Source organism: Vanessa atalanta, chromosome 1, assembly GCF_905147765.1.
Source record: "Vanessa atalanta chromosome 1, ilVanAtal1.2, whole genome shotgun sequence".
Taxonomy (NCBI): domain Eukaryota; kingdom Metazoa; phylum Arthropoda; class Insecta; order Lepidoptera; family Nymphalidae; genus Vanessa; species Vanessa atalanta.
Genome location: NC_061871.1, coordinates 6,768,706 through 6,796,700, shown reverse-complemented (window position 1 = coordinate 6,796,700; position 27,995 = coordinate 6,768,706). Strand labels below are relative to the sequence as shown.

At 36.6% G+C, this 27,995-nt stretch overlaps 2 protein-coding genes across 2 annotated transcripts; one reads left to right on the top strand and one right to left on the bottom strand.

The window, feature by feature from the left end:
• The first annotated feature begins 5 nt into the window (after positions 1-5).
• Positions 6-21,211, top strand: LOC125065934. The gene is made up of 5 exons (XM_047673797.1): positions 6-443; positions 17,188-17,306; positions 18,452-18,596; positions 19,132-19,291; positions 19,569-21,211. The coding sequence occupies exons 1-5, from the start codon at positions 268-270 to the stop codon at positions 20,385-20,387; spliced, it is 1,419 nt and encodes a 472-aa protein (XP_047529753.1). The 5' UTR covers positions 6-267; the 3' UTR covers positions 20,388-21,211.
• Positions 21,212-21,551: 340 nt separating this feature from the next.
• LOC125076985 (HEAT repeat-containing protein 3) lies at positions 21,552-24,749 on the bottom strand. Its single transcript, XM_047688755.1, has 8 exons — positions 24,532-24,749; positions 24,191-24,442; positions 24,002-24,107; positions 23,405-23,923; positions 23,080-23,320; positions 22,492-22,762; positions 21,866-22,165; positions 21,552-21,746 (listed from the first exon to the last, which is right to left on the bottom strand). Exons 1-8 carry the CDS (start codon positions 24,652-24,654, stop codon positions 21,636-21,638), a joined length of 1,923 nt encoding a protein of 640 aa, XP_047544711.1. The 5' UTR covers positions 24,655-24,749; the 3' UTR covers positions 21,552-21,635.
• Between the last annotated feature and the right edge of the window lie 3,246 nt (positions 24,750-27,995).

The window sequence follows — 27,995 nt, the reverse complement described above, 5'->3', positions numbered from 1 at the left end:
GTATCGGCGACTGCGCTGCCGCCGGTAGTGTTTAGTGTTCCTTTGGCCGTGACGCCGAGCGCCGCGACGTTGCGTACTTACCACGTCCCGCGAAAACAAACTATGCAATTATCTCCCTTTGATAAGACGATACAGCTCGTTATCAGCTTGTGATAAGTTAACAGTGTGATACCTGATAAAAAAACGAAGTGGCCGACGCCTGTATTAGTGTTCTTACATATTATGTAAAACTCTGAAAGTCGAAGTTTCTTAACTAGTGGTGCAATTATGACGACGATGGCGGGGTCTCGTAAGACGGTCTCCGTTCACGACTACCCTGAACACCTGAATCCGTTCCGGGAAGAGGATAATCACAATAAGATCAGGTTCTGGACGATCGGTCGAAGATTAAGCAGATCGAACAGCATTACATTTTCTGGAATTAAGGACCTAAAAAAATCATGGTGAGTCATAACAATCATTATGTATATTTAAATATAGCCTGTGAATATTTTCGTATAATTACGTAAACTCTTATAATGGCCTTTATTATGTGTATTTTAAGAAAACCAAAAAGTATTTACTAAAGTCAAAAGAATATTGTATTTATTTTTACATCTGATGGTTTTCTTTGCACTTATTTAAAATCCAATAGCAATTTCAACAATAGTATGTGTCATACTAGTGAGAACTTAATGTTGAAGAATTTGCGGTCTCTATCACCACAAACTCAATAATGTCTCACTTTTAACCTCTATGTTAACTATTATGTACCAGTAATATCTTCAAAACTCAGCAAGATTTATAATTAAATTATCTATTTTATAAGCCCTATAAAATTGATACGTTTTCATTATAATCTTTGTATGATCTCGTTAAGAATTTAATCTTCGAGTATTATCTTCTACTGAATCACATTTTTTTATAGTTGATGTTAAATCTTAAATATTACCTAACGAGATGTAGCTTGCACAAAATATATCTTTGTGTAATGGTTTATATGCGTGTTTTTCAATTCAATTATCACTATTACCAAATTATTGCGAAGTGCAGTACCATCGTATCTGACTGTCAATTGTTACCGAATTGAAGGAAACAAATTACCTCCGAATTATATTTTAAGCTATTCGTATTGTATTTGTATATAAGTCAGTGAATATTTGAATACATGGTAAGAAAAATATACATTTTCACTTTAAAATAGCTATTAAAAGGTTTCTTACGATTTATGTCTAAATAAAATAGAGTTTTCGATTAATTGTATCGTTTGACGAAATCAGTCATTATTGCATAATTAAATTTCAATTACAATGAAAATTAAGCAAATTACGTGTTTAATATCTTAAACGCAGCTGCTTTTTGATACCTAATAAATATCTTGCATAGACATATCACTTCAAAAGTTGTACTAGCGGTCTAGACTCTTGACGTCCGATATTCATAATCGTAAGATTTCATACTGCGTAACATTAAAATTATTTAACTCTTCTTTAAAATGTGTCAATATTCAAATATCTCGGACATTACGTTACAGAGGATTTGAAGGATTTGAGTTTGTCATTGACAGGGAAAGGAGAGCTATTTCTGTCCATTTCAATATTTTGGTTAGCAGTTTAGATTGCATTGTATATACCCGAAACACATTTTGTAGCGTTGCGTCAAATACACGTGTGGCGTATAGGTCAATAATATGCAAAAGACCTACTGCTCTCAGGGTCAATGAAAATTATTATAACGTCTTGATTTTGTTGAGACTCTTGCGATAACGAAGTACTTTTTATCAATAACGAGCGCATACAAACGATCCTATACTGTTATATACAAACATGTTGCATGACACTCAGGACGAAGGGGAGCACTAAAACCAAACTGAGAGTTATTAGTGAAAACCCTGACCGCTGACTGTTACATAATAAGGCACTTGATATTTCTATGCCTAGTTCCTCAAAGGCAAATATTGAAATTAATATTAATACGTTTATTATTTTATGCTATGGAGCAGGGTCTACAATGAAAAGATTATATTTTATATATAAAATAGACTTTTTAAACAAAATGAATGAATGAATTTACAATTACTTTCATTTGATTTTGCTTACGACTTGGCACCATCTTACTATTTTTAACCGTAACCAAATGTAAAAATGATATTTTAACGGGAAAATACTCTCGACTTTGTACTGACTAAAATTGCTGAATCCAATTTTGAGGTTAACTTTTATTCAATGAGTTTTTAATTATCACGAAGGAAATAGTTTTTGTTCCAGGTATGGGTTTCAAATATGAATAACGAATAAAAATAATCAGGCATTCCTACACTCAACTCTATCTTATTGTGTGTAGAGTCTGATGTTGTATTTATGCTTCTACCCAGATCAATAAATGTTAAAAATGCTTTCTCTTGTAAATTTCTAAATGTTCTTGATTACGTTACCGATATCATTTCTTACACATGTATTTGTTACCAAAAAAATCAATCCATCACTTTTATTTTAATATTTTAACGAAGCAAATGTTTATACTTTGTGTCATTTATCTTGTTTGTTGTTTACACTGGACTTTACTTTAGAAGCCGTTTTCAATTTCAAATTTCATAGATTTTTAAATAAAATCATTCACTCTTTCGTGTTCATCTGCTGATCATGATTGATCATATAAGCGGAATAATTGTACAATTTACATTCGCGACTGTATTCAATATTTTACAATAGGTAAGTTTTTATGAAACTGACCTCCAAAGGTTAAGAGTACAAAATTCCATAATAGTAATTTAAAATTAAACTTAAAGATTTGTGACCGTTCCGACTTGACAAAAACATGTAAAATTTATGTGTATTATGTTTGTGTTTATTTTTAGCAACGTCAATTAATATTATTAAGTACATTTGTTTTTATTATTTTTTATAAGGTATTTGCAAGTATGCGTATACTGATTATGATACATGCAAAAACTAATAAATAGATTGACTTTCTTATCTCGAAGTCCTTCTTGATAAAATTGATATTCTAAACCCCTATTTATTTAACTTAATGGAAAATATTATTTTTTTCTACGAATTTTGATTGATTTTATAGTTTAGATATGCCGTCTGACCCACTGAGATGCCGTATGATCTCTGTATTTTTACGAGGCCAAAGGAGTTCTGTCTCGTTCTTTACCATAATCTCCAATTACCTTATGTAATTTATCTTACCTAAATGCAATTTAACCTAAATTGCATTCCAATTGATGTTCCAGAATGAGTCGAGTTTTAGCCAGTGTTATTATTACACGAGCACATGACAAAACAAAGCCCAACAATACTAGTATTGATGAGTAAAAATATCGTAATAATATTACTTGAATCTGTCACGTGACATGATATTTGCCTACCTTACCTTTTTTAAATCCTTTGGGCCATCTCAAGCGCATATATGTTTGTTTTTATTTTATCTTAACATAATTACGAAGAATATTTATCTCGAGAAAAAGAGTTTGAGTCATTCGAGCATGCATTTATAAATAGTGTTGATGTCATATATTATAATACTTGACAAACAAACAAGGATCAACAATCATTTATTAACTATTATTGTATTTTGGAAGTGAAATATTTGTCATGTAACTTTTAGAACAACGTTATGATTAAAATATTGAAAACTATTAATTAAAAAATATATGGAATTATTACTTATACCTAAAACCTAGAATCTAAATTCAAGAATGTATAACTCAATTTCGAAATAAGTATCGAAACACAAACGTCCGCAATGTAATTGTCCGAACCGATGTTGATGGGATTTTTACAGCCCATTAGAGACTGCTAGGAGTTATCTAGGCTACATCTACGTTTAAATTATTTGTACATACCACAATACAGTATTATAGTTAAGTTGATTTAAAAAAAAAAAAAACGATTGTTTCTTAACATATCTAACAACAATCCTTATTGGTCTACACTGGTGACAAGGGCGCTAGTGCATTAAACAACCAGAAAATCGGGTTTGAGATTGGTTTTAGTCAGCATGCTACTAGTATTCCGCGCTGTGATAATTCGTACATTTTTTTTTATTTGCATATATTATTTAATGCCTCAGTGTAAGTAACATAAGTGAATAAATTTGTCTTTCTTTACCAACGTATCTTGTAATATAATCAACTACTAAATGTGTTACGTATTGATCTATATTTTAATCACTTACGATACGATTTTAATCTAAGGAAGTTTTGACTGTTTTAATGGTAGATTTGTTTATTGATAAGATCAGAATTGATTTTGTTACTAACAACCCAGCCAAACATTTATGAATTATGCTGGTTATCTTTTAATAATTATTTTATAAATTATTATTCGAAAATAAAATAATATTTATCAAAATAAAACATTTATCTATACCCAGTTTAATTATTTATCAGGTAATGTGTAGTTTCTTTTCTTAAATTAATTATTATAAACTTTACTAACGTGAACATTAGATATTAGACTATCGCTGTATTTGTTTGATGGTACGTACTTCCACACTGTTCACTTAAGGTGTATGTTGCTTCATTTGGTTTGATTCGTTTTTCCAACTCAGACTGCTGCTTCAACGACCAATCTCACAGCACTTTAAAACTTTTTTGTTTGTTATAACACCGGATAATCTCCGTGCTATGGTGCCGTATGCACTAGTTACAGCAGTTCATTTGGTCTATTCGTTTAGTCTCACTTTATCTTTGATAACTCTGTCTGCCACAGCATTTCAGTTAATAATTCTATCTGATAACATTAAACGATAGAAACTCCACAGTTCTATTGGAATCCTATTACACCGTGCAATATTGATTTAATGTTCACACATTTGTATACTAAAAACGTTCCTTAAAACAACAAACGCTCAGGAGTCTGGACGTGTCTTGGCATCAGTCCAAGAATTTCATTACAGGATCACCTCTGTTTATTTAATTACTTTCGTACGAGGATATTATACATGGTCAGTCTTTATTATAGATCACGCTAAATATAATTAATGAATATTTTATAGCTATAGTTGTTTTCCGTAGACACGCGTTAGCTTTGAGACGAATATAAATCAATGTTTTGCGATCTTTTAATTTATTAACGACCTCCACAGTAGATACGGTAGTGGTGTTTTTTACATTTTATTATTTTTAATGAATACAAACGACGGAAACCTAATACCACACCGCAGCATCAACTTCTGTGTTCATATTCCAATATACAGTAAGCTGTTAATGGATAGGGACGTAACTACATGTAGCTGAATATTTTTATATTCGTACATAAAATCCCACAAAAAAAAAAAACAGTAAAATCTTTCTGCGTTTTAGTACCTACGTCTAGAATTTTGAAACTTATAGTATATTATTACGTTATCTTCAATTTTTAAATTACATTACATACTATAAGAAGAAACTATAGTATTATTTTATCTTGTCAAATGTTATATAATGTTACTTTATTATGCACAATTCTTTAAGTTAATTAATACCAAGTTATCTTATGGTTTTGTCATTTATGTATCGATAATGTAATGTAGAAATTATATTAAAAATAAGTATATTAAAATTTAGTTTATAAATGAAGGTTTTGCTCTTTTGAAGGAACTATGTAACTTTTGTATTATTGAGCAACGATACTTTAGTAGTATAGGTAGTGTCTAAAAGTCAAGTCAAACATCACTCATGTTTATTGAAAACTCTGACGCTGATGCAAACAATGCTTATTATATTTTGCAATCACGTAGACTCTGTGTCAAACGGTGTTCACCTATATTAAGCACATTCCTACATAACATTTTATTGTTCAATCTGTAAGAAGTCAAGTATAAAAATAAAATATTGCCAGATTTAAAAAATAATTGTTACGTGTGTCAATTCGATTTCTCGGCAATATTTTATTCATTAATTTAAGCAATCACTTCGCAATGAAGATGTAACAAAATAATTGTCCATAGCGGCACTAATAACAATTTAAATTGGTCTAGCATCAACCGTTAGTTAAAACAAATTAGAAATATAATTGATTTCTTTTATAGACGAGAATTTAAGTGTCTAAAAATGCTTTGCATTCCATGCTTAAATTATTTGAATGCACCTGTATCTAATTATTGTTTCAGACAATTTTGTTACAATGATTACTATACATATTGTGGTAGTATGTAGTAATTTGTATATATATTTATAATTATATATAAGTGATTAAATATAATACCGGTAAAAACTTAATTGTGTTTATGTTTAATACCTAGCTCATTTGATTGAGGAAAATATATATATAATTGAATACCCAAATTATTAACTAAATATTTTTATATTAAATTTTCTATCAAATATTTTTTAAACACTAACAATGTTATTTACTTATAAAAATAACATTTTAATATGTACCCAAAATAATTTATACGACCTTAAATATATTAATACTTAAAGTTACCTTAGTTTTTGGTAAGTAATTAATGAAAATTTACTAATTATATTTTAGAGTCATTTTATGATTTCCATACGCCAAGCAAATAAATCAAAAATCAACTTTTTTGACAGAGTTTGGTGTCTCTTAACATTATAATGTATGTTATATTCGTGACAAAAAGTACAAGTTACTTATAATACAAACAAAGAATAATTAAAATACACAACAAGCATGTTTTAATATTGTACGCTTGTTCTTTATTCATTTCAAGGAAAACGAAGGTCACGACTGTTATTTTAACGACGCTTATTTTATTTTTGATTGATTGAAATGATCTTATGTTTAATATAAGTAGGTACCTACGTACTCTTTTAGTTCGATTTTATTTGCGTTCAATACTAAAAGATACCCATTGATTCAACATAAAAAAGTGTCCACATTTTTATAATTACGTTATTATAAAAATATGTTTGAAAATAATAAAAGAAGTTACATGATTAGAATCGGGAAACAGATATCAACACTGTTAAAATAATGATATCATCAAAGATAAAAGAGATAATTTTAATAATATAAAAGAAAATTAAGATAAGAACAAGAATACAAACATGAAGTAGGTCATGTGGATACCCGTCGTTGTTTGTTTAGAGCGTCAGTCGTTCATTAACACTACCTATTTTTTCGAAGGCCGGAGCCTCGGTATATGTTAACGAATACTTATGCGATTAGAAACTTCATTTGTATCGATATCTGCAGATCTATTCTGTAAGAACGCACTAGCCACCTAACGGGGATACGCTGTTTGTGTAAAAATAATTGGGCCACCTGATGGTAAGTGGTCACCACTACCCATAAGCATAGGCGCTGCGATTTTGTCTTTATTACCGTTACTTTAGTGATTAATATAATAAGTATTTTATTATGTTCCTGTAATTGTAGTTATAAGGTAATTCGAATACTAAAGTATGAAATTTTTAAGTCAGCAGATATAAAAAAGCATTCGCATTCCCTTGGCCGACACTAAGTACAACAACAAATCTGATTTAATACGTAATTATAAAAAAAAATTATAGTGAATTCCGATGATGAATATCATACTTGAATCATTTTCTATTATTTGTTTATTAATGTAGTTCACTTCTTTACTTCTATGGATTAGACTACACAAAATTGTACTATTAAATATTATTTATTAATCTAATATATCGTGTGTTGAACAAATAATACTTTACCGACTCCTTGACTTGTAACTCGTAGGTATAATTAAAATAATTGATAAGTTGAATTAGTGTTGTACCTAACTTTTGTTTACAAAGACAATAAATTAAACTATTGTTTTACTCGAATGATTTATACATATTATCATAACTAAAGGTCAATATAATAATACAACTGTGCTCAAATACTATTCGTTTTTGCTAGTCAAGATCTAAATTATATTATTTAATGTCTTCAAAATCGTTTTCAATTAGGGCGGTCTTTTCAATAGAGGCTAGCCAACTGCACAGGCGATATTTCTAATGCATAATTCTGTGCAAAATTGCACATGTGCATTTTCCAAACTCTGTGCTGCTACTTGCGGAAAAACTTTTTAACAGAACTTAGGCTCTCGAACGAATTGGCAGATATAATAGCTAGCCACTAGACCAACGAGGTAAGCAGTCAGTTTATAGGTCATGTTTGACTCATGATATCATGAGTCAATCCGCAGTGAAGAAGTTTGTTGTATTCAACACAAAATATTTCACGAAAATATGTCCCGTCGTACATATTACCTTCAAATTATTTAAGGACATTTCGATTAGTGATTATATTTTGTGATCGTGAAGATCTATGTTAATCTCAACTAAAATGCATGAGTTTATCAGTCATGAACATAAATAATATACAAGATTGCAAGTCCGCATCAAGGGTAATAATGTTGGTTCAAGAACAGGTCAAATCTCGTTTTATCTTCACGACCTAACCGATTTAATGTCAGACATACGCGTGCAGTTTAGTGTGTTTACGAATGTAAAACATTAACAAGCTGACATGTAGGACGAATGACAAACAGTTACGTTTTCCTGTACTATTCCATTTGCACTGATTATCTCATAAAATATACATTACTTTCAAATAAACTGCTACTATTCAGCCTATTGCATGCAGTCCACAACTGTACATCTAACATCATACCAACATGGTTAGTGTACCTATATGGCTTAAGAAATATTAATCGTCAAATCAACCTAAATAGTAATTTTAAACTTGCTGGATTTAATAGAGGTATAATATATTATCGCCGGAAATAAAATCGCGATTTTCCTTTGTTTCTCTTCACTTAAAATACTCTCCCATTTAGCAATACCTGATTCTCTTAGGCTAATTACGGACAGATCAGGATAATTAGAAAATATCCTATTATTTATAGAATGTTTTCAAAATAAGCCTGGGTCGGATTTGCGCTTCTCCGATCTCCAATTAAAAGCATGCGCCCACAGACGGGAAAGCATGCACATTATGGTAATGACTGCAGAGAATGAAGAAATATTTTCGGAATAGAAATAAGAATATCCTTTACATTTTTCAAATTTCTTAATTCCTAGGCATATGATCTCTTGAGATTTCTAAGATCTTTCTTGTTGTTTATTTTGCTATTCTGATTGTTATCTTCAGCTTTCCAACTTTTTTATGTGTGCAATGTGTTTTGTCCAGACCAAGCTTATATACTTAGGTAGTTAACTTTTCAACTCGATTCGTGATCACGTGGTTACAGATTGTATTTATTTTTATCTTGAGGAAGCTAAAGAACTGAATGTTTTTTACGATTATAATAAAAAATTTAGTTGCTGCATTAATTCTAAAGAGAGAAAAATTATTAAGTGTAAAAAATGTCCTAGGGTCCCGTAGTCAGGCCAAGAATTGCGGGATTCGCCGTTCGGACGTCTTCGACTGAGGTTGTGTTGAATATTGCGATAAGATTTTACGATTTGATGAATTAAAACGACACCTGGCTTGTAAACTGGTTTTCGTTATCTCTGACGCGTAACATCTGGACTTTTTGCTTTGTATATGGACACTTGTTTTGTTTAAGGATTGGTTTTTGTTGTCGTGGAATAGATCTTTTTAGATCTTGTTTTTGTTTCAGTTTTTATAAATTAATATATATATAAATATATATATATATATTTTTTTTTTTTTTCTTTCTTTCTTTTTGTTTGATGTTTTTATTTTTCAGCGATGGACGTCGACACTGAGTTGTCGTCCGACGCCTTGGTTGGCAGAAAACGCCCTCATGGGGGCCTTGCTATTTTTAACTCTGACTCTGACACGGAGACGGAGACGAGGTTAGCTGCGAAGAACAAGCCTGCCATTCGCGGCAAAACCGCGAAAGGACGTGGTAGTGGTCTTGCTCGGGCTAAGGCTGAGCTGAAAGCCAAGGCCAACGAAGCCAGAGAGGAAGCCTTCGAGCGATCGCTGCGTAGTCGAGCGTTTCGAAAGGACACTCCTCAGGTTGTTTTGGACTCCGAGGAATCCTCTTCCTCAGATGTACACACCGAGGATCCCACGAAGTTGGGTGCGGAGGAACTTCGAGCACAAGCTGGCCGAAGCGCAGCTCTCATTGTGGAGGTGGCCCAAAAATCCTCTAACTTAAAAGGAGGCTTTGCAAAGAGGCTGAGGGAGTCGGCGGCTGCACTGCAGGGCATTGTAGACGCCTTAGCATCTCGGACAGAAGCCGAGGAGACGCGAAAGCTCCGCGTTGATAATGGCCGCCTGCGCAAAGAGGTGGACAGCCTCAAGGCCGAGGTGAAAGCTCACCGCCGCGAGTTCGCGGAGATGCGGACCAAGGTGGCAGGGGCAAATGAGGCATCCGGCTCTGCACAGGATGCTCAGATGGAGAAATTTAAGGCCTCCATAATTTCTTCGCTCGGCGTTATGTTTAACGCCCGATTTGCAGTACTAGAGGAACGCTTGCCACCCGCAAAGATACAACGCCCTCCGTTAGCTGCGGATAAGAGGCGGGAGTCGGCGCAGCAAATTGCTGCGCCCTACGCGCAGGCAGTCCACCCGGCTCCACTGCCGAAAGTTACACCCGTGCCAAAGCGGGCGCCACGTGCTGCTCCGACAGCACCTATCGCTGGTCCTTCAAGCGACCAGACTACGTCGGAGACGATTCCACCACAGGTAGTCCAGGAGATTTCCTGGTCTACTGTGGTTAAAAAGGGAAAGAAGGGAAAGCAGGTTTCCCCCCCGGCTGTTACAACCGCCACGGTTGCGCCTACGATGCCTAAGGCACGTCATGCGGCCAAGTCCAAGCTGGCCGCTCCTCGTACAGCTGCAGTGGTTTTAACGCTGCAGCCGGAAGCGGAGCAGAAAGGCATCACGTATGCCCAGGTCTTGGAGCGCGCTGAGCAGAACGTGAAACTCGAAGACCTTGGGATCAATGGCGGGCTCAAAGTTCGACGCGCAGCGACGGGGGCTAGAGTGCTGGAGCTGCCGAGAGCACAGACAGAACAGGCGGAGAAATTAGCCGACAAGCTCCGCACTTTGTTGGATGGGGTGGCCAACGTTGTTCGCCCCATAAGAAAGGTGGACATTAAGGTGACGGGGTTAGACGACTCCGTCACTAAAGAAAAAATTATTGCCGCAGTCGCTCGCGAGGGGAGTTGCCCCGCTGAAATGTTAAGGTGTGGAGATATTTCACGCGGGCCCGGTTATATGGGTATGGTCTTTGTGTCCTGTCCGATAGCTGTGGCGAAGAAGCTGTCTGATGCCGGTCGTCTCTTGGTTGGGTGGAGCTCGGCCAGGGTGTACGTGCTGGAACAGCGCCCTCTGCGCTGCTATAAGTGCATGGGCCTTGGTCATACAAAGGCGCTCTGCCCATTCAGTGCGGAACGAGGAGGCCTTTGCTACCGGTGCGGCGTTGATGGCCACAAATCGGCTGCATGTACCGGGAAGCTGCGGTGCGCAGTGTGCTCAGACGCCGGCAAGCTCTCCGGGCACGTGATGGGGTCGAGGGAGTGTAACCCCCCCATCACGAAAGGTAAGGTGGTCCGAGATAACCAGACCACCGCCAACGTGGGACGGCGCCAGGCCGAGGAGGAAGCTGCAATGTCAGTATGAGCGTAGACTTCAGCTTCCTTCAGACGAATCTCAACCACTGCGCCGGGGCTCAGGACCTACTGCTGCAGTCCATGGTGGAGTGGGGGATCAACCTGGCTGTGGCCTGCGAGCCCTATTACGTTCCGCCCTTAACTCATTGGTTAGGGGACGTGGACGGCACCGTGGCGGTCCTCACGAGAAGCGGAATAGGTCCACCCCTTTCACTCATTGAGAGGGGCTCAGGCTACGTAGTGGTGGGGTGGGGGGAGTACGTGGTAATCGGAGCATACTTCTCCCCGAACCGAAGTTTGGCTGAGTTCGAGATCTATCTCGGTTCGGTCAGATCTGCGGTGGCCAGGCAGTCGTCGAAACAGACAATACTTCTCGGCGACCTAAACGCAAAATCGCGTGCCTGGGGCAACCCTGCCACGAATCCGCGAGGGAGGGCCGTACAAGTGTGGTCCCTACTCTCCAATCTGTCCCTCCTCAACAAGGGGCAGGTTCACACCTGCGTGCGCCAACAGGGGGGTTCTGTGGTGGACGTATCGTTCGCTACCCCTGTAGCGGCTCGCAGAGTGCAGAACTGGAGAGTAGAGGAGGAGGTGGAGACTCTATCGGATCACCGCTACATCCGATTTGAGATCTCCACCTCTCGCAGGCCGGCGGAACCCCAGAGGGTGCCGACCACGCTGCCGAGGTGGTCTCTCGGCCAGGTCGATCGAGAGCTGGTCAAGGAGGCTGCCATCGTGCAGCGGTGGGTTTCCGCAGGGAGAAGGGAGGGCGCCAACGCGGAGGAGCTGGCGGGTCGCATGAGCAGTTCCCTCAAGGAGGTCTGCGATGCGGCTATGCCTCGGACCCGACGCAAGGTTCCGCGCCGGCATGTCTACTGGTGGTCGCTCGAAATCGCTGACCTTCGGGCGACGTGTTGCCGGGCGCGGAGGGCCTACGTCCGCTGTCGAAGACACAACGGCCTCGACGCGGAACTGGAGGGACAGTTGCTGGCCGCTTATTGTCAACTGAAAAAAGATCTGCAGTTGGCAATAAGTAAGGCCAAGGAGAGGGCCAGGGAGGAGCTTCTGGCGGGCCTCAACCGAGACCCGTGGGGGCGCCCGTACCGTGGTGTGCGTGGAAAGTTCCGCAACCAAAGCGCCCCCGTCACGGAGACGCTGCCGCCGGATCTTCTTCTGCGCCTAGTTGGGGAACTCTTCCCCCATCCAGGCGAGCACGTCCCTCCGCAGATGGCCCCTCGCTCCGTGATAGAAGACGCAGTGGCTCCACCACTGATCACGGAGCGGGAGATGGAGATGGCCCTCGGCCACTTGAAAACCAAGAACACGGCGCCGGGTCCAGATGGGGTTCCAGGGCGTGTTTTGTGCGACGCTCTGGAATACCTAGGTGCAAGGCTTCGGGAGTTGTTCGACGAATGTCTTTGCAGCGGGCAGTTTCCGAAGCCTTGGAAGGAGGGGAAGTTGGTGCTATTGCCGAAGGAAGGTCGGCCGATGAATTCCCCTTCGGCGTACAGGCCAATAGTGCTGCTGAACGAGACGGCCAAACTTTTCGAAAAGGTCCTCGCAGCCCGTCTTGTTCAGAACCTTGAGGAGGTCGGTCCGGGTCTTTCAGAGGCCCAGTATGGGTTCAGGGCAGGCCGATCAACAGTCGACGCCCTGGACGCCCTGAAGACTCGGACGACAGAAGCGGTGGCCCGGGGGCAAGTCGTCCTGGCGGTGTCACTCGATGTGACGAACGCCTTTAACAGTCTTCCATTCGAGACGATCAAGGAGGCACTTCTATACCACGGGGTGCCGACCTATCTGAGGAGACTGTTGGAAGCGTACCTCCAGGACCGGGAGGTCCTCTGGGTGGGGGTCAATGGGGAGCTAGTCCGGCATCGGGTAGGCTGCGGCGTTCCACAGGGGTCGGTTCTCGGCCCAATCCTGTGGAACGTTAGTTTCGATTGGCTCTTGAGAGCTCCCGTCCTTCCCGGGATGGGGGTGCTCTGTTACGCGGACGACACCCTCATCACGGCGACAGGGCGAGATTTTGGGGACGCAGCCCGCTTGGCTGAAGTCGGAACTGCTCTCACCGTGGACCGGATGGAAGCGCTGGGCCTGAGGGTCTCCATTTCGAAAACGGAGGCTCTCCTTTTCCACGGTCCACGAAGGGGACCCCCTCGAGGGGCAAGTATCACCGTCCAGGGGACGGTGATCAAGGTGCAGGCCCAGATGAAGTACCTGGGCTTGATCCTGGACGGACGATGGAGCTTCAGGCAGCATTTCGCTCAACTCGGGCCGAAGCTCATCAACGCCGCTGCCGCCCTGGGACGCCTCCTACCAAATGTGGGAGGGCCGGGATCGCTATGTCGGCGACTATATGCCGGTGTAGTGAGGTCAATGGCGCTGTACGGTGCCCCGATTTGGATAGGCGCCCTCACCGCTGGCAATCGGGCCCTCTTGCGGAAACCGCAGAGGGTCATAGCAGTGAGAGGTATAAGAGGGTACCGTACGGTGTCATGGACTGCGGCGACACTTCTCGCGGGTGATCCACCTTGGGAACTCCAAGCGGAGGTGCTCGCAGAGGTGTACCGGTACCGGGCGGAGGCGAGGAACGGCGGCGACCGTCCAGGGTTGGCGGAGGTCGGGCGGATCAGGGCCATAGCCCAGCAAGCCCTGATCGCCCGATGGGAGGAGGATCTGGGGTCACCCACGGCAGGCCTGGCGACAGTGGAGGCGGTTCGTCCCCACTTGAGTCGCTGGGTCAAGAGAAAGCGTGGCACGCTCACGTTCAGGATGACGCAGGTACTTACCGGGCACGGATGCTTCGGTAAGTACCTGCACGGGATAGCGCGGCGGGAGGTATCACCCTCCTGCCATGAGTGTGGCGCGTCAGTGGACACGGCGTACCACACCCTGACTGAGTGTGCTGCGTGGGGGCCCCAGAGGCATTCCCTGGTGGCGTCTTTGGGCGGAGACCTCTCGCTGCCGAGCGTCATCAACGCAATGCTCGGTAGCGAGGCGTGCTGGTCAGAAATGCGCTCCTTCTGCGAAAACGTTATGTCGCAGAAGGAGGCAGCGGAACGGGAGCGGGAGGTGGACGCTGCTGCAGACCCGATCCGCCGAAGAAGACCGGGGAGGAGGAAACAACGCTACGCGCACCTTCTCCCCCCGCCTCAATAGGCGCCATAGGAGCTAGGAGGGTTCTCAGCACCCCGGGAATCCCCCCTAGGAATTGGAGGCCCGCATAGGTGGGCCGACCGTCAGGGCGTCACGGTAGTATGCGAAAGCGATCCCGTGGCGCCTACCGATGAGACGGAGAGGGTACCGCTGGTTTTTTTAGTGGGTATTCCGGTGTGCCGCTAACATCTTGGGCACCGGCGAGTCCCACATACCCCCCCACTTCCACGTGGGGGAAACGCGTAACGCGTTTTTCCAGCGAAAAAAAAAAAAAAAAAAAAAAAAAGGCCAAGAATTGCGACATAAGTGTTTAAAATTTATTGTTAATGGCAAATGTTTCTTCTTGATTTGATTTGAGTTTGATATGATTTGATTTGAGTGATTGCATAACTGCGTAATATATTAAAAAAATAAAACATCGTAATAATTAATACAATTAATTGTGTTATGGTGAAATAAAATATTTTAGGTTAGAAAAGAGTAAAAGGGAGCTCGAATTGCTTAATCCGTACCTGAATATAAGAACATTGTTCAATCGAGCTGAAGGAGAAAGGGAGTGAAGTTCTTTTGTACCTATTTTTAAACGATTCTTGGTTATATAACCTTGATTAAAAACCTTTTAGTTCTAGACTTAAAACATAAACATTAGTTGATCTTAAAAAGGAAAATGGTGATTGCATTTCTTATTTAACAGTGTAAAACGAAGCCTTACTTACGGAAACTGTAACTAGACCTAATTTAAATATTGATTGAAAACTAATGAACAGTCAAATAAATGATTCACGATGGACATACCTTATAAAACTTATGGAAAGATTCATTTTAATCGTTATATATCTTATCGAGCCCCAAGAAGACATGGATAGAGTGTGAGGAGTGATAGAATTGAAATGGACGTGAACGATCATAAGACGAATAATACAGCAGAATGAAAGGGAAAGACATGCTGCCCCAACCCCAAGTAGTTTGGGACAAGGGCAAGCAAAATAAAATATCTTATCTGAAATGGCCCGAAACATAGAACATGTCAATTTTAACCGCAAATCAAGTTTTTGAAATCAGACAAGCACCATAGAGTTGTCATATGCTCAATTCTAATATACTAACACTAAAATATTTATATCGTAACCAATGGCGCAGGATAAAATTGAGCGCAAACCTGTATGGATGGAACTCTCTCGGATACTCTGACATACATGTTGCCAAACAATGGGAAATTTACGAACTGTACTACCTATCTTATCTATTAAACACACACACAACACTACCAAGGAATACTCTCAAGGAATACCTGTACCTATAATAACTAGTTATTTCATTTTAAATAACAAATATTAACTTATTCCATGTATGTTATTTTGTTTTTCGTTTACACTTACGAAATTATTAACAATAAAAAGCATTTGTACAAAAAAAAATACTAAAGGTGGGTGTGCGAGCTGGCCGTTCATCCGTCCGTCCGTCACGGCACAATTGTGACCGCTCAAGTGGAATCAAGTGCACTAAACTACCATTACTTTTGTCTGTGACCATTGCGCCTACAGACATCCGCTCACCGCACAGATCTTTGTACGCAACAATGGAAATTTGACCCCCGAATATATAAAGACATCATTATCTACCCACATTCCAATAAAGCATCCAATTAATTAATTATTCGATAACATTTCTCCATTTTGAATTACAGATGTAGAACCGCTTATTACCGGACGTATTATTATAAAAATAGCCGCCTCGGTGGTCTTGTAGCTAAACATAAGAGCGCCAACCGTGAGGTCCTGATATCAAACATCAAGTGGAGAAAATAAAAAAATTATTAGGTTTTTGAAACTTGATAATGCATACAATCCATTGCCTCGGAGAGCACTTATAGCCGTTGGTCGTGAGCTTGAACTCTCTCCGGTCGTGCTGGCCGTCAGATCATGAGAGTGAGGAAATAGAGAGTGCGCTTTTTGTGTACACTCCTAGTACTAAGGCTAAGTCTAAGACTCGCATCCTTAAGAATAGCCGACGTGGCCGAAATCCATCAGGAGGATATTATAACTAATAAACGACAGAGAGATTTTGACATAGACAATTTTAATAGTTTTTAATGATTCAAATATTCTTAACACATTTTAATTTTAATCTTTACATACATATAATAAAATTGGAGTGTTTGTTTATAATATTAAAATAACCGATTTTTACTAAATGCATATGTACTTATAAATAAATAAAAATGATAAATATTGGACAACATCACAAACATTACTCTGATCCCAATTTAAGTAGCTATAAAGCACTTATGTTATGGAAAATCAGAAGTAACGACGGTACCACATGCACCCTAAACAACATTGAACAACATAATACAACAACAACTAATGAACTTTTTCTACATCGACTCGGCCGGGAATCGAATCCGGGACCTCATAGTAGCGTACCTATGAACCGATGTACACACTACTCGACCACGGAGGACATCAAATTATACGCAGTACTTATACCAAAATAGCACTTTTGGCAAGTTTTGTTTAAATATAATGAGTACATAGAATGTTCATTAATTGTAATTTCAGGTCTTTGCGGTCTTTCATGAGGAAAGGAAAAAAAGGTGAACAAGCGAGTTTACAAGACAGTAAAACAAACCAAGTGAATGGCGGCAACAGTCCTGTTATCTTCAGGCGAGCTTTGCAATGTAAGTAATAAATAATTCACAATTAGTTGAAAAACCTTGACCCTGCTCACAAGTTTTTTTTTCCTATCTATAATTTTGAAGGGCAATATAAGTTCTTTAACTTGGAAAGGGGTTGGAAAGAGGGGGTGAGGGCCCGATTCTTTTCCAATGCACCGTGACCTTTGCCCACCTAGCAACCCCAAAGTATATACATTAAATATCAGTAAAAAAAATATTTTACTAACCTACTTTAAAAAAGAGAATTATAATAATCAACTAAACCTAGAAAAGAAATGAAAGAATCTACGAAAATGTTATTTATAAACCACTATAAAAAAATAATACATAGTAAAAGTAACAGAAAGTAAAATACAGAGTTGAATAATTAACTATTCAATATTCAGATACCTATAATACTGGGTTTAGGGCGGAGTAGGGCAGAGCCGGACCGTGAGTTTAGGGCGCCCTGGGCAAATACTACTTAGCGGCCCCACTTAAGACACACCTAAACGTAGACTTGAATTAAATTGATTGAATGGGTTTGATTAATTGCAGGCTTCGCAGGGCTGCAAAACATACGATCTGTTTAATTTAATAGAATGATAGAACTTTAACTTGACCTGACTTAGTTCGGGGCCCCTTGTATCCACGGGGCCCTGTAGCCCAAAAAGCCATACGGTATACGGCCCTGCAGACAGGACATCTACACTAGACAGACACTTCATCTCGATTCGCTGCAGTTATATTACCACAACACAACCAACTTTTGCCATCAATTAATACGCTACAGTTTGTGGGCTAGCATGTTAAAAATTTGATCAAATTATTAGAAGTCTAGCTTCCCACGGCCTGTGATTAAACTGGCCTTTGAAATTACCGACTTTTAGTGGATCCGATAAGCTCTTATAAGGAGTCCGCGTCAGCACGGGCGGCACTCTTCCCACGGCCCGTTAAACGAGCCCACGTGGCCCATAATAGCTACGGGAAACCGTCTTTAAGAGTATTTTAAATAAAGGAGGTTCTATATACGACGCCCATAATTTTCGAATATCAACAGTAGGTACTACTATATATTTGTTCGTCTAACTTTCTTCTATCAATAATATATATTAAAAAATATGGAGTTCGTAAGGATAGACATTTTATATACTCAATGAAAATTACAGACTCCTCAATGTCTGGAGCCCGCAGTACGGTTGGATCACCGGAGCGTGCGGACCGCTATGTTTACGGAGGTTCCGTCACGCCACTACCGCGCTCGCGGTTTCAAGAGCGCCTACGTAGTTCTCAACAGGAAATCAATTCACTCAGGTATTTATGTAATGTATTTTTTATCGAAATAAAAAACAAATATACATAATGTTTTACAACTATCGCACAATATTAACTATATTGTGAATGATATACAAGCTAGATAATTAATAATAGGTATACGTATTACGTACTACAATGCCCGGTCGTGGAGAGAATGCAAGCCTGACAGGACCGTGAATGAAGAATGGATGTTAAGAATTTTTAGCGAATGCCTGACATATCATTTTTTTTACAATTTCCCATTCAACTCGCACGCCATCTTGCATACATTTACAATTCATTTTTTCGAATCCAATGAGTAATCTATATTAGAGAGTATCATATTGTAATCAATCATATGACATTAATATTTTATAACTCCTTATCTTGCATTGATCTCTTTAGCCAATGGCGATAGACGATATACCCAAAAGTTCACAAGATTATTTATTACAAATAGCATTCTGTATAAGAATATTTTGAACTAAACAAACGTTGCTCCCCAAAACCTCGCATGAAATAGAAAAAAAATCAATATTCCAAATTGTTTCAGTCCAACTCCCCGTATGGCACGTAGCGATATTATGGGGTCAAGGCTCAGTGTCGAGAGTACAAATCCTTTCGACGAAGCACCCATACCACCCGTACGCGCATCTCGAAGAAAGAAAAAACGCGCTCCACCTCCGCCCGCCACATCAGCTGCTGACGACTCGGTAATTTATTTACTAATAATGCTAGTTGCGTCTATCTTAGACAACATTATTATTGACTTGCTCATACCGAAGATATAGTGTTGGGTCAGTGCTGTCAAAAGTGTTCAGGATACTTACGTTTTACGACAGACTTGATAATAGTAATAATTAATTGGCATAAAAATAATACATATTTAAAATGAATATAAAATGAATATCTAATATATTAATAATAAGATAATTGAATAAATAATTTAAATATAATGTTACTAGAAGGGAAACAATATTTATATTTCAGATGAACAGCGAGAACTTGGAACTGCGCATAACAGAGCCTGATGACAGTAAACAGTCTAATAATGTTGATGACGATATTGAGGAAATGAATTTAAAGGTAGAACTAAAAATAGTCGAAGACGAGGATAAAAATATAACACCAACAGAACCGGAAAAATCTAAAGTTCCTGATAAAGTTGACGAAAATCTTCAAATAGTCGCAAGTGAAGAAACCAAAGAACTGAATAGTATTAATTCCAATGAAATAAAAGTTGACGAAAATGTTGAAAATAGATCCAAATCTGAAAAAGATATTCTTGCACAAGTCTCCTTTCCTAAAGTTGATATATTAAAGTACAGAAGGAACTCTAGTGTTAATGAGGATGACATTAAACTTCGACGAGGAAATTTAGAAGATTTCCACACATTATCAAACAAAAGGAGTAAAAGTTTAACAAATACTTTCGATGGAAGTTACGTGGCTTACGATGTTAATTTAAATCAAAGTACATGTTTTGATATAAACAGCAATGAGGAGCCTAAAAAAGTTGTCTGTAAAGTATATGATGACTCACGTAAGGAGAGCATAGATAATTCTATTTCAAGTACTGAAAAAGATTTTTTGGAGATTGACAAGGCAACAAGAGAATTGGAAAAAGAAATAAATAAACTGAACTCGGCCTTAATAGAAGATGATTTTAATTTTGATAATAGTAACAGACTATCGGTATCTGAAATAAGGCAGAAATTTGACAGAAACGATGCTAACTCACCAAATCCGATACCAAAGCCTAGAAGAAGTCACTATGGCGAGCCTAGTACAGTCAATGGTAATATCTAAAGGTCATTAGTCGACAAGATTTAAAACTTTTAAAATGTATCATAATAATTGTACTACATACATATATGTTTTAAAAAAATATTAGGATCTCAAATATTATATTTGTTAAATTTTTCAACATCTTTATTTGTATGATAAATATTTTAAAATCATTTTGTTAAAAAGAAAAATATTAGACGCCAAAAATATTCTTTATTTAATTAATTTAATAGATAAACTACTTAGTATAATTTATGGGAATCTTGTAATACTATATTAAAGAGATAAAAACGAGCAATATTTTTTCCACATATATAAATATAATTAAGTGAAATATCATAAACTAATATATTATAAAAGCTTAATCATCTATTCACTACGTACTAAAATATATTATGTTCTTTTTTACTTTTCTTTAATTTTATTGAACCAAAATATACGTAAATCATCACGTTACCTACTCCAAAAAGATTTTGCCATAATAATACATTAAGCTAAGAATAAAGTGTGATATATGTATTTATATTAAATAGTTTATTCTCCATATTTAATTTATATTGTAAGATCAAATACTATTTAAGAGATTTTAATATAAATATAATTTCTTCTAATATCAAATTTCTCTCTCAAAGTTATATACTCTGTGCTTAACATTATCGTAAAATAAAAAAACCATTCAACAATATTGTATCTTGTTCACTTTTTAAAATAAAATATAACTTGATAGGATGTCATCGTGTGCAGCATAAAATATTTTTTAAGCTACTAATAATATAACGACCGTAGTATACAAAATTATTAATTTGGCCGTAATATTTTACAATTAATTTGTTTTGAAAAGAATAATTTTAATAATGATATCATCAACTTTACATATACACATATTATTGATTATTTTGGATAGCTAATATATTAAGAAATATTAGTTCAAACAGGTTTTGTATAAATGTTTATCGCCCTAGAGTGATGTAAACTATGTTCGCAAATGATTTATCTCAAGAGTGAATAAAATATAATAAACAATAAAATATTTATTTTTTCGTAATCTTTACAATACATTGTGATGTACTAGTTTTTTTATATTAAAATATAGATTTTAAAATTGGGATTACCATATTGTTAAAAATGTTGACTATTAAATTATTATTTTAGATAAATGAATTTTATTTAATGAAATTAAAAAAAGACGTAATTAAATTGTAACTTTAATAAAAATATAAACAGTATGCATAGATTAACTATGATTAATATAATTTAGGATCCCATGGCTTACAACATACTAACTCTCTGTTTCTTATACTTAATAAATCTTGGTAAGTTTGAGTTTGCAGTTTTTACTAAGGCCTTGTAATCTTTCGGGAGATTTTTCTGTTGTCTTGTCTGAAACATAGATAATTTAATTTTTGATTGATGTCAATTTAAAAATTTTATGACACAATTCCACCCTTATCAGATAGAATAAGGATAGGTAAAAGTATTTATATATATGACAAGCATACCTTATTTTTTAATATAGGGGCTAAAACTGCCAATTTATCAACTAATTGAACTTTAGCGGCTAGCTGATCAGTTTCGTCTTCTGCATACATGTCAACCAATGTATCTATTGCTTCTGCTAGTACCCATACTTCATTTTCTTTGAGTGCCTGCTCTAATATGAATTCAGTGATGCAGCATATCACTTCAGAAGTGGTTTCATTTAAATTATTAATTAGTAATAAAGCTAATATTCCAATCATCCGAAAAAGATTTGCCCTAATTGCAGGCACTTGACATTCTTTTATTCCTGTTAACATTATCTGTAAAGTACAAATTATTATGATCAAAAAATTAATTTATGATTATGAAAAATCTTAACATTCAAATAAAATTAAATTGGGTCCAGTAGCTAGAACATGTTTATTCTTGTGCTTGGTAGTGCAGGAAAACATTGAAAGGAAGCCAACAAGTATAGGATGAAAATCTACATGTGTATTAGGATACAAACATTTCTTCAATGTAGGTTGAAGCAATGTTTTGGAATAAGCAAACACAAACCTTCCCAAAAGGAAGGGATAAACTAAAAAGTGGCCTAAGCTAAAAAGTGGGATATAAATATGTATTTTTTTCTGTTTGCACAACATACCTCAATATCTGATAAGGCTAGGTCACTAAATAAATTGCTTTCACTAGCTGGTTTGGCTCTATTTATATTTGTTATTTTATTCAAAGCTGCTCTCATAGCAGCTGTTGCAGCTTCCAGCAAGTCTAAATTTTTTGAATTTTGTTTAAATGCAAGTTTTCCTGCTTCAACCCAAAATCGATATATGCCATTTATTCCACCCAGATAATCGGTTGGTAAGCCTAACAATAAATTGTTCATACATAGAAGTGCTCGTACTTGTAGACTGTGTATTCTGAAAATATAAAAAATCTTTATGTGTATATTCAATATTCAAATAAAAGATAAGTATACATCTGATCACTTGCAAAGACGCACACCTTCACATTAAATTATTATTACGAGAGCATTAGTACGAGTGATGCTTATGCTTACAACTTTTAGTGTGTGAGACTCGTACTAATGCTCTCAAGATACTCAAAGATACTCAACTTAATAAAATAAAAATTAGATTATATTCTGTCGAAAATATGCACACCATTATCCTGAATGTAAAATCATGGAACGGATATATCTTAAATATTGGTATATTTTTATAATATTTATTCTTACTTTTTATAAACTAACTGTGTATCCTCATATTCATTTAAAATCATAAGCACATTTTCTGCAGGCAACTGTGTACGAGTCCATACTTTATTTAATATATCTATAGAAATCAAGGCTTCTAATATAACTGCTGGTATTACGTCTTCATAGAGTAAGCTTCCTTCACCATTGCTGGAGACGTCATCAGCTGTTTCTTCATCACTATCTGATGAGTCAGGTCCATCTGTAGAATCGACAGCATCTCCTAGTAATAGTTGTATTAATAAGTAAATTTAAAGAAAAAATACTGTAAATATAAAATATACTATATTTTTGCATAATGTCCTACCTTCACAGGAGCAAATGTTAGCAATTATTTCAATAGCACACTTCTGGCTCTCCAAAGTATGTGCAACAGAATTTATCTGATTCTGTAATTGTAGAGCTTCTTTCCCTTTAAGGGCTTCTACTTTTCCAGCTACATCACCTAATGGCACACTACTTGACAGTTGATTACAGGCTACTCGATGATCTACTGATAATGTTTTTGCTAAAATTGCAAAGATTTGATTCATAACATCAATTGGAAGAGCATCAATGTTGTTTCCACCTATGGTTATGATTACACCTCCAGCAAGTGTTTTTATGAATAAAGTTGTAGGATCACTGCTTTCCAATAACAATAATTCTGTCAATTGTCTCTCTGAAGATGACCTAACTTTTTCTTTAGCTAATAGATTGTCCTCTACTATTACAAGCAAGCACTGCAGTATAGCAATAACAATTTCTTTTCCAAAAGTGGATATATCCAAGTATCTTGTAAATATATCCAGAAGTCGTGAATTTCCCACATATTTTACAGCTAAACCTGAAAAATCAACAGATACAGTAGTAACACATGTTAGATTTTTGTAAATATAATAATAATATAATTTTCAATTCATACCTGAACTTTCGCATAAATTTAACAAGAGGTTAGTGCATTGGATCATTGTATCCGTGTCTTCATCTTTAGTTTTAGAATTAACATCTGGACTCCAAGATTCTGTATACTATAAAATAACCACAATTTTATAAAATGGAAAGCAAGTAATAAAATTAAGACTTAATATTTAAAACAATATAGTGTACATACCTCATGAAAATAACAAATCAAAGGAGTCATAATATCATGTTCCATTAAAAGATCACACATGTCTAGGCTTACAGCAGACAAGTTCCTAAGAGAACCAGCAGCGGCATTCCTTATTGACGAAGCTGGGTCAAATAGAAGTGGCGCTACTATCTTAACAATTCCTCGATCAATCATTTGTTCTAAGCTACCTGGGCTTTCTATCAGCATTGCAAATGTTTGAAGACCACAATACTTCTCTTCCACATTAGCGGTCTAGAACAATCAAGAATTATAATATATATTTAATTAAAGCAATCATTGAATAATATTAATCGTTTAAAATAATAATGAATACCGCTAACCTGAATTTGATCTATCATTGTTTGAATTGCATTCTCTTTAGAATCAACAGGCAATTCTTCGTCGATAGAAGTAGATTCAATATTATCACCCTTATTTACTTTCCGTTTCCTTATTTTACCCATATTTAATGTTGTATACAATGTATGAAAACAACGTCGTATAACCTACAAAATGTGAGATCACACGCTGTTATGATATGGACACTGGACACTCTGGACAGCCAGTCATGAGCGACAGCCGTCAGCGACATATTTTTGACAGTGACAGTGGCTTGGTGATTATTGCGTTCCAATTTTCAAGTTTATAACTTAAATAATAAAATGAAGATTGTTTTACATGTATTTCCATGATTAAACATGGAGTAAAATTGTATAACGATTATTTCCAAAATATCTGTCACAGTATAAAACATTCTCGTGAGTAGATCTTTAAAACTACGCAACGGATTTTGATGCGTTTTTTATAAGATAGAGTGATTCAAGAAGAAAGTTTATATGTATAATACATGCATAATATAGTAGAGAAACATTGATAATTTTAGACATTTCTTATGGGATGTTGTAAATGTAAATAAACACATTTTTTGCGCTTACATTGCAAACACTGGCTGAGCTCTACAAGATAGATCAAAATAGTATTGTACACCTTAAAAAAGTCTACAAAAAAGTCGGCGATGGTGAATGTCTATCTCTTGGGGATAACCCACAATAACAAATTTTTATCCTTTACTTTTTACGAGAAACAATGGCTTGTTTAGGTTAGCATTTAGGTTAGCACATTTTAAGCTAACCACCATTAATCCTTACCCAATTATAAATAAAAATAAGTATCCTAAATACATTGTGCATTTAATATAGATCAATATGGCTCCTTACAACATGTAATTTAAATAAATAGTTTCGAAGATATTACAGATTTCAAATGTAGGGACATAGCGGTTTGTAATGTCTCATGCAAAAAAAGTTGTTAATGTTGTACATAAGTCATTGTGTAGTATATTTATTGTCAGAATTACACCCGAGTGAAGCCGCGGCGGTTCGCTAGTACTGTATAATTTGTTTATTGATAAAATCAGTATAAGCTAGTAACTGTGGGAACAAACTACTCAATACAAGTGTCGTAAAGCAAACCATACTATAATTTACGTATTACTTGTTTTCAAAATATTTATTATGAATTTCTATATTTGTATTAATAAACACAGGCCAATAAAAAAATGTTTGTACAAAATTTTAAACTAACTAATTGACCTAAATTTTATATTTTTTTGTAATTTCGTGTTTGATATCGGGTTTTTTAGGTTACACTATTACCAGAGCCGAATCTATCATATGGCTTTTTGGGCTTCAGTCGAGGGCCCCGTGGATTCAATGGGGCCCCAGCTAAGTTAACTCAAAGTCTTAAATAGACGATAATGCTGAGGAATCCTGTATTAAATAACTGTATATAATAACTGAATAACTGTATTAAATTAAACAGATCTTGTAGTTTGCAGCCCTGCGAGTCCTGCAATTAATCAAACCTATTTAATTAATTTAATTCAAGTTTACGTTCAGATATGTCTTAGGTGGGCCCCTAAGTAGTGTTAGCGCAGGGCCCTCTAAACTTACAGTCCGGCCCTGATTATCACATACAAAATTATTAGACTACTAAAATTACTTAAATGTGTAATATTAAATGCGTGTTTACTAATATTATAAAGAGATTAAATTTTATTGTTTGTATCTAGGGGGTAATCTCCAGAAACATAAATGGAATCGAACATCAACTACTGAATATCAAGCCCAATGAAAATCCCTTTATTTTATTTAACTTCTTATAAATAGAATGTCTCCTATTTATAAGAAATTAAATTATTTCTATTTTTTTTTCAATCACCACCTTTAAGGCAAAGCTTTTACAAATTGTTTCATTCACCAAAATATAAATAAATTTTATTAATATAACGTTTATATAAAAAACTAAAATTGTATGATTAAATTAATAATTTGCGTAATTTTAACAGCTTCATATTAGTTCTGCGATTTGACGCTAGAGGAAAGGGTCTTTATTTACAGCAGAACATTTGGTTGTTATTAGATTATGTTATTGCTTTTTTTTTGAAGAAACTGTTTTCTTATTTATTTTTATAGTTAAAAGCCCAATTGTTTGACTTTATAATGAAATAATTATATAAAAGCAAATTTGTTATACCGGGTCTCCAAAAATAACAATTTTTTTATCAGGCGCTCACATAATATTTTTTTTATTTATGACTCACTAAAATGAATGTTAGTAAGAAGACGAATATTAATTTTACCGAAAACGATAATTCAGTAAAGATTCTATTGTTTGCTAAATGACAAGTTTGTATCTGTAAAGCGCGCTGAAGTGATTTTTGCGTCTACTCACCCCATAGCCGCGGTTTTGTTATTTTGTCGCCGGTGAAACATTAAGCTTCAACTATCCGGAAAAAATGGAATATAGTAGTCAAACATTAAAATATTTTTCTATAAGAGTTAAGATAAAATTAAAATTGTCAGAAGTCGTATACCTATTTCTGTTTTGAGCAACTAGTCTATGAGAGTTATTACAAATTAATACCGAATATACTTGTTCGAATTAACTTTAAGTATGGTACTTACCCAGTTAGAGTATGTCAAAATGTCGTGCTGAAAATGCGCCGTAGTAAGTAATTAAAAAATGAATTCTGGTAATTTTCGAGTTAAATTCAGATGCTTTGCCGCATTAGCTAATCAAAATATTAAATTAATCCTAATCAAGGAAAACAAACATTTTTCCAACTGTTTTAAATTAATTAGTTTGCTTACTTACTACTCACATTATTTTCACATACAAGCTAGGTTCTTAAAAACATAAACAAAAGGCGGGATTACGCGTTACGGCCGTTTCTGCTGCTGGTGGAAGATTCAGAAAGGCTCGATCTAACGTATTTTGACGGATAGAGATCCCCCATCTTCTTCGTTAGCAGGGTCATGTAACCAGGAATGGACCGTTAGTAGCCCTTGGCTAACACTACTCAGGGGCCCAACTAAGACATATCTGAATGAAGACTTAAATTAAATTAATTGAATAGGTTTGATTAATTGCTGTTTAATTTAAAAAAGTTTTGGATTCTTTCGCATTATCGTCTATTTTTGACTTTGACTTGACTTAGCTGGGTCCCCCTTGATTCCACGGGGCCCTGGCATGAAGCCCAAAAAGCCCTATGGTAGATCCGATCCTGCATGTAACTCTCGCTTTCAATAGCCGGCCTCTTTCAGCTACATAACTTTTCCGCACGATATCTACTCATCAAACATGTGGTTGTCGCTTGTTTTTATCTAAATACTTCATAATTGAGAACGATAGGGATTACATTATATATTACATTAAAATACAAAACGGACTACGATATAATAGCAGTATATTATACTATCAACTGCCTACAAAGCTTATTTACTGCTCCATCAAACACAACTAA

What these genes read in the sequence shown, in the direction of transcription:
- LOC125065934 (XM_047673797.1), top strand. Translation starts at nt 268, where the DNA reads ATGACGACGATGGCGGGGTCTCGTAAGACGGTCTCCGTTCACGACTAC. An exon ending in AAGGACCTAAAAAAATCATG is followed by an intron (nt 444 to 17,187) that starts GTGAGTCATAAC and finishes TTGTAATTTCAG; the next exon opens with GTCTTTGCGGTCTTTCATGA. An exon ending in CATCAGCTGCTGACGACTCG is followed by an intron (nt 19,292 to 19,568) that starts GTAATTTATTTA and finishes TTTATATTTCAG; the next exon opens with ATGAACAGCGAGAACTTGGA.
- LOC125076985 (XM_047688755.1), bottom strand. Translation starts at nt 24,654, where the DNA reads ATGGGTAAAATAAGGAAACGGAAAGTAAATAAGGGTGATAATATTGAA. An exon ending in CAATGATAGATCAAATTCAG is followed by an intron (nt 24,443 to 24,531) that starts GTTAGCGGTATT and finishes TGATTGTTCTAG; the next exon opens with ACCGCTAATGTGGAAGAGAA. An exon ending in AAATTTATGCGAAAGTTCAG is followed by an intron (nt 23,924 to 24,001) that starts GTATGAATTGAA and finishes TTGATTTTTCAG; the next exon opens with GTTTAGCTGTAAAATATGTG.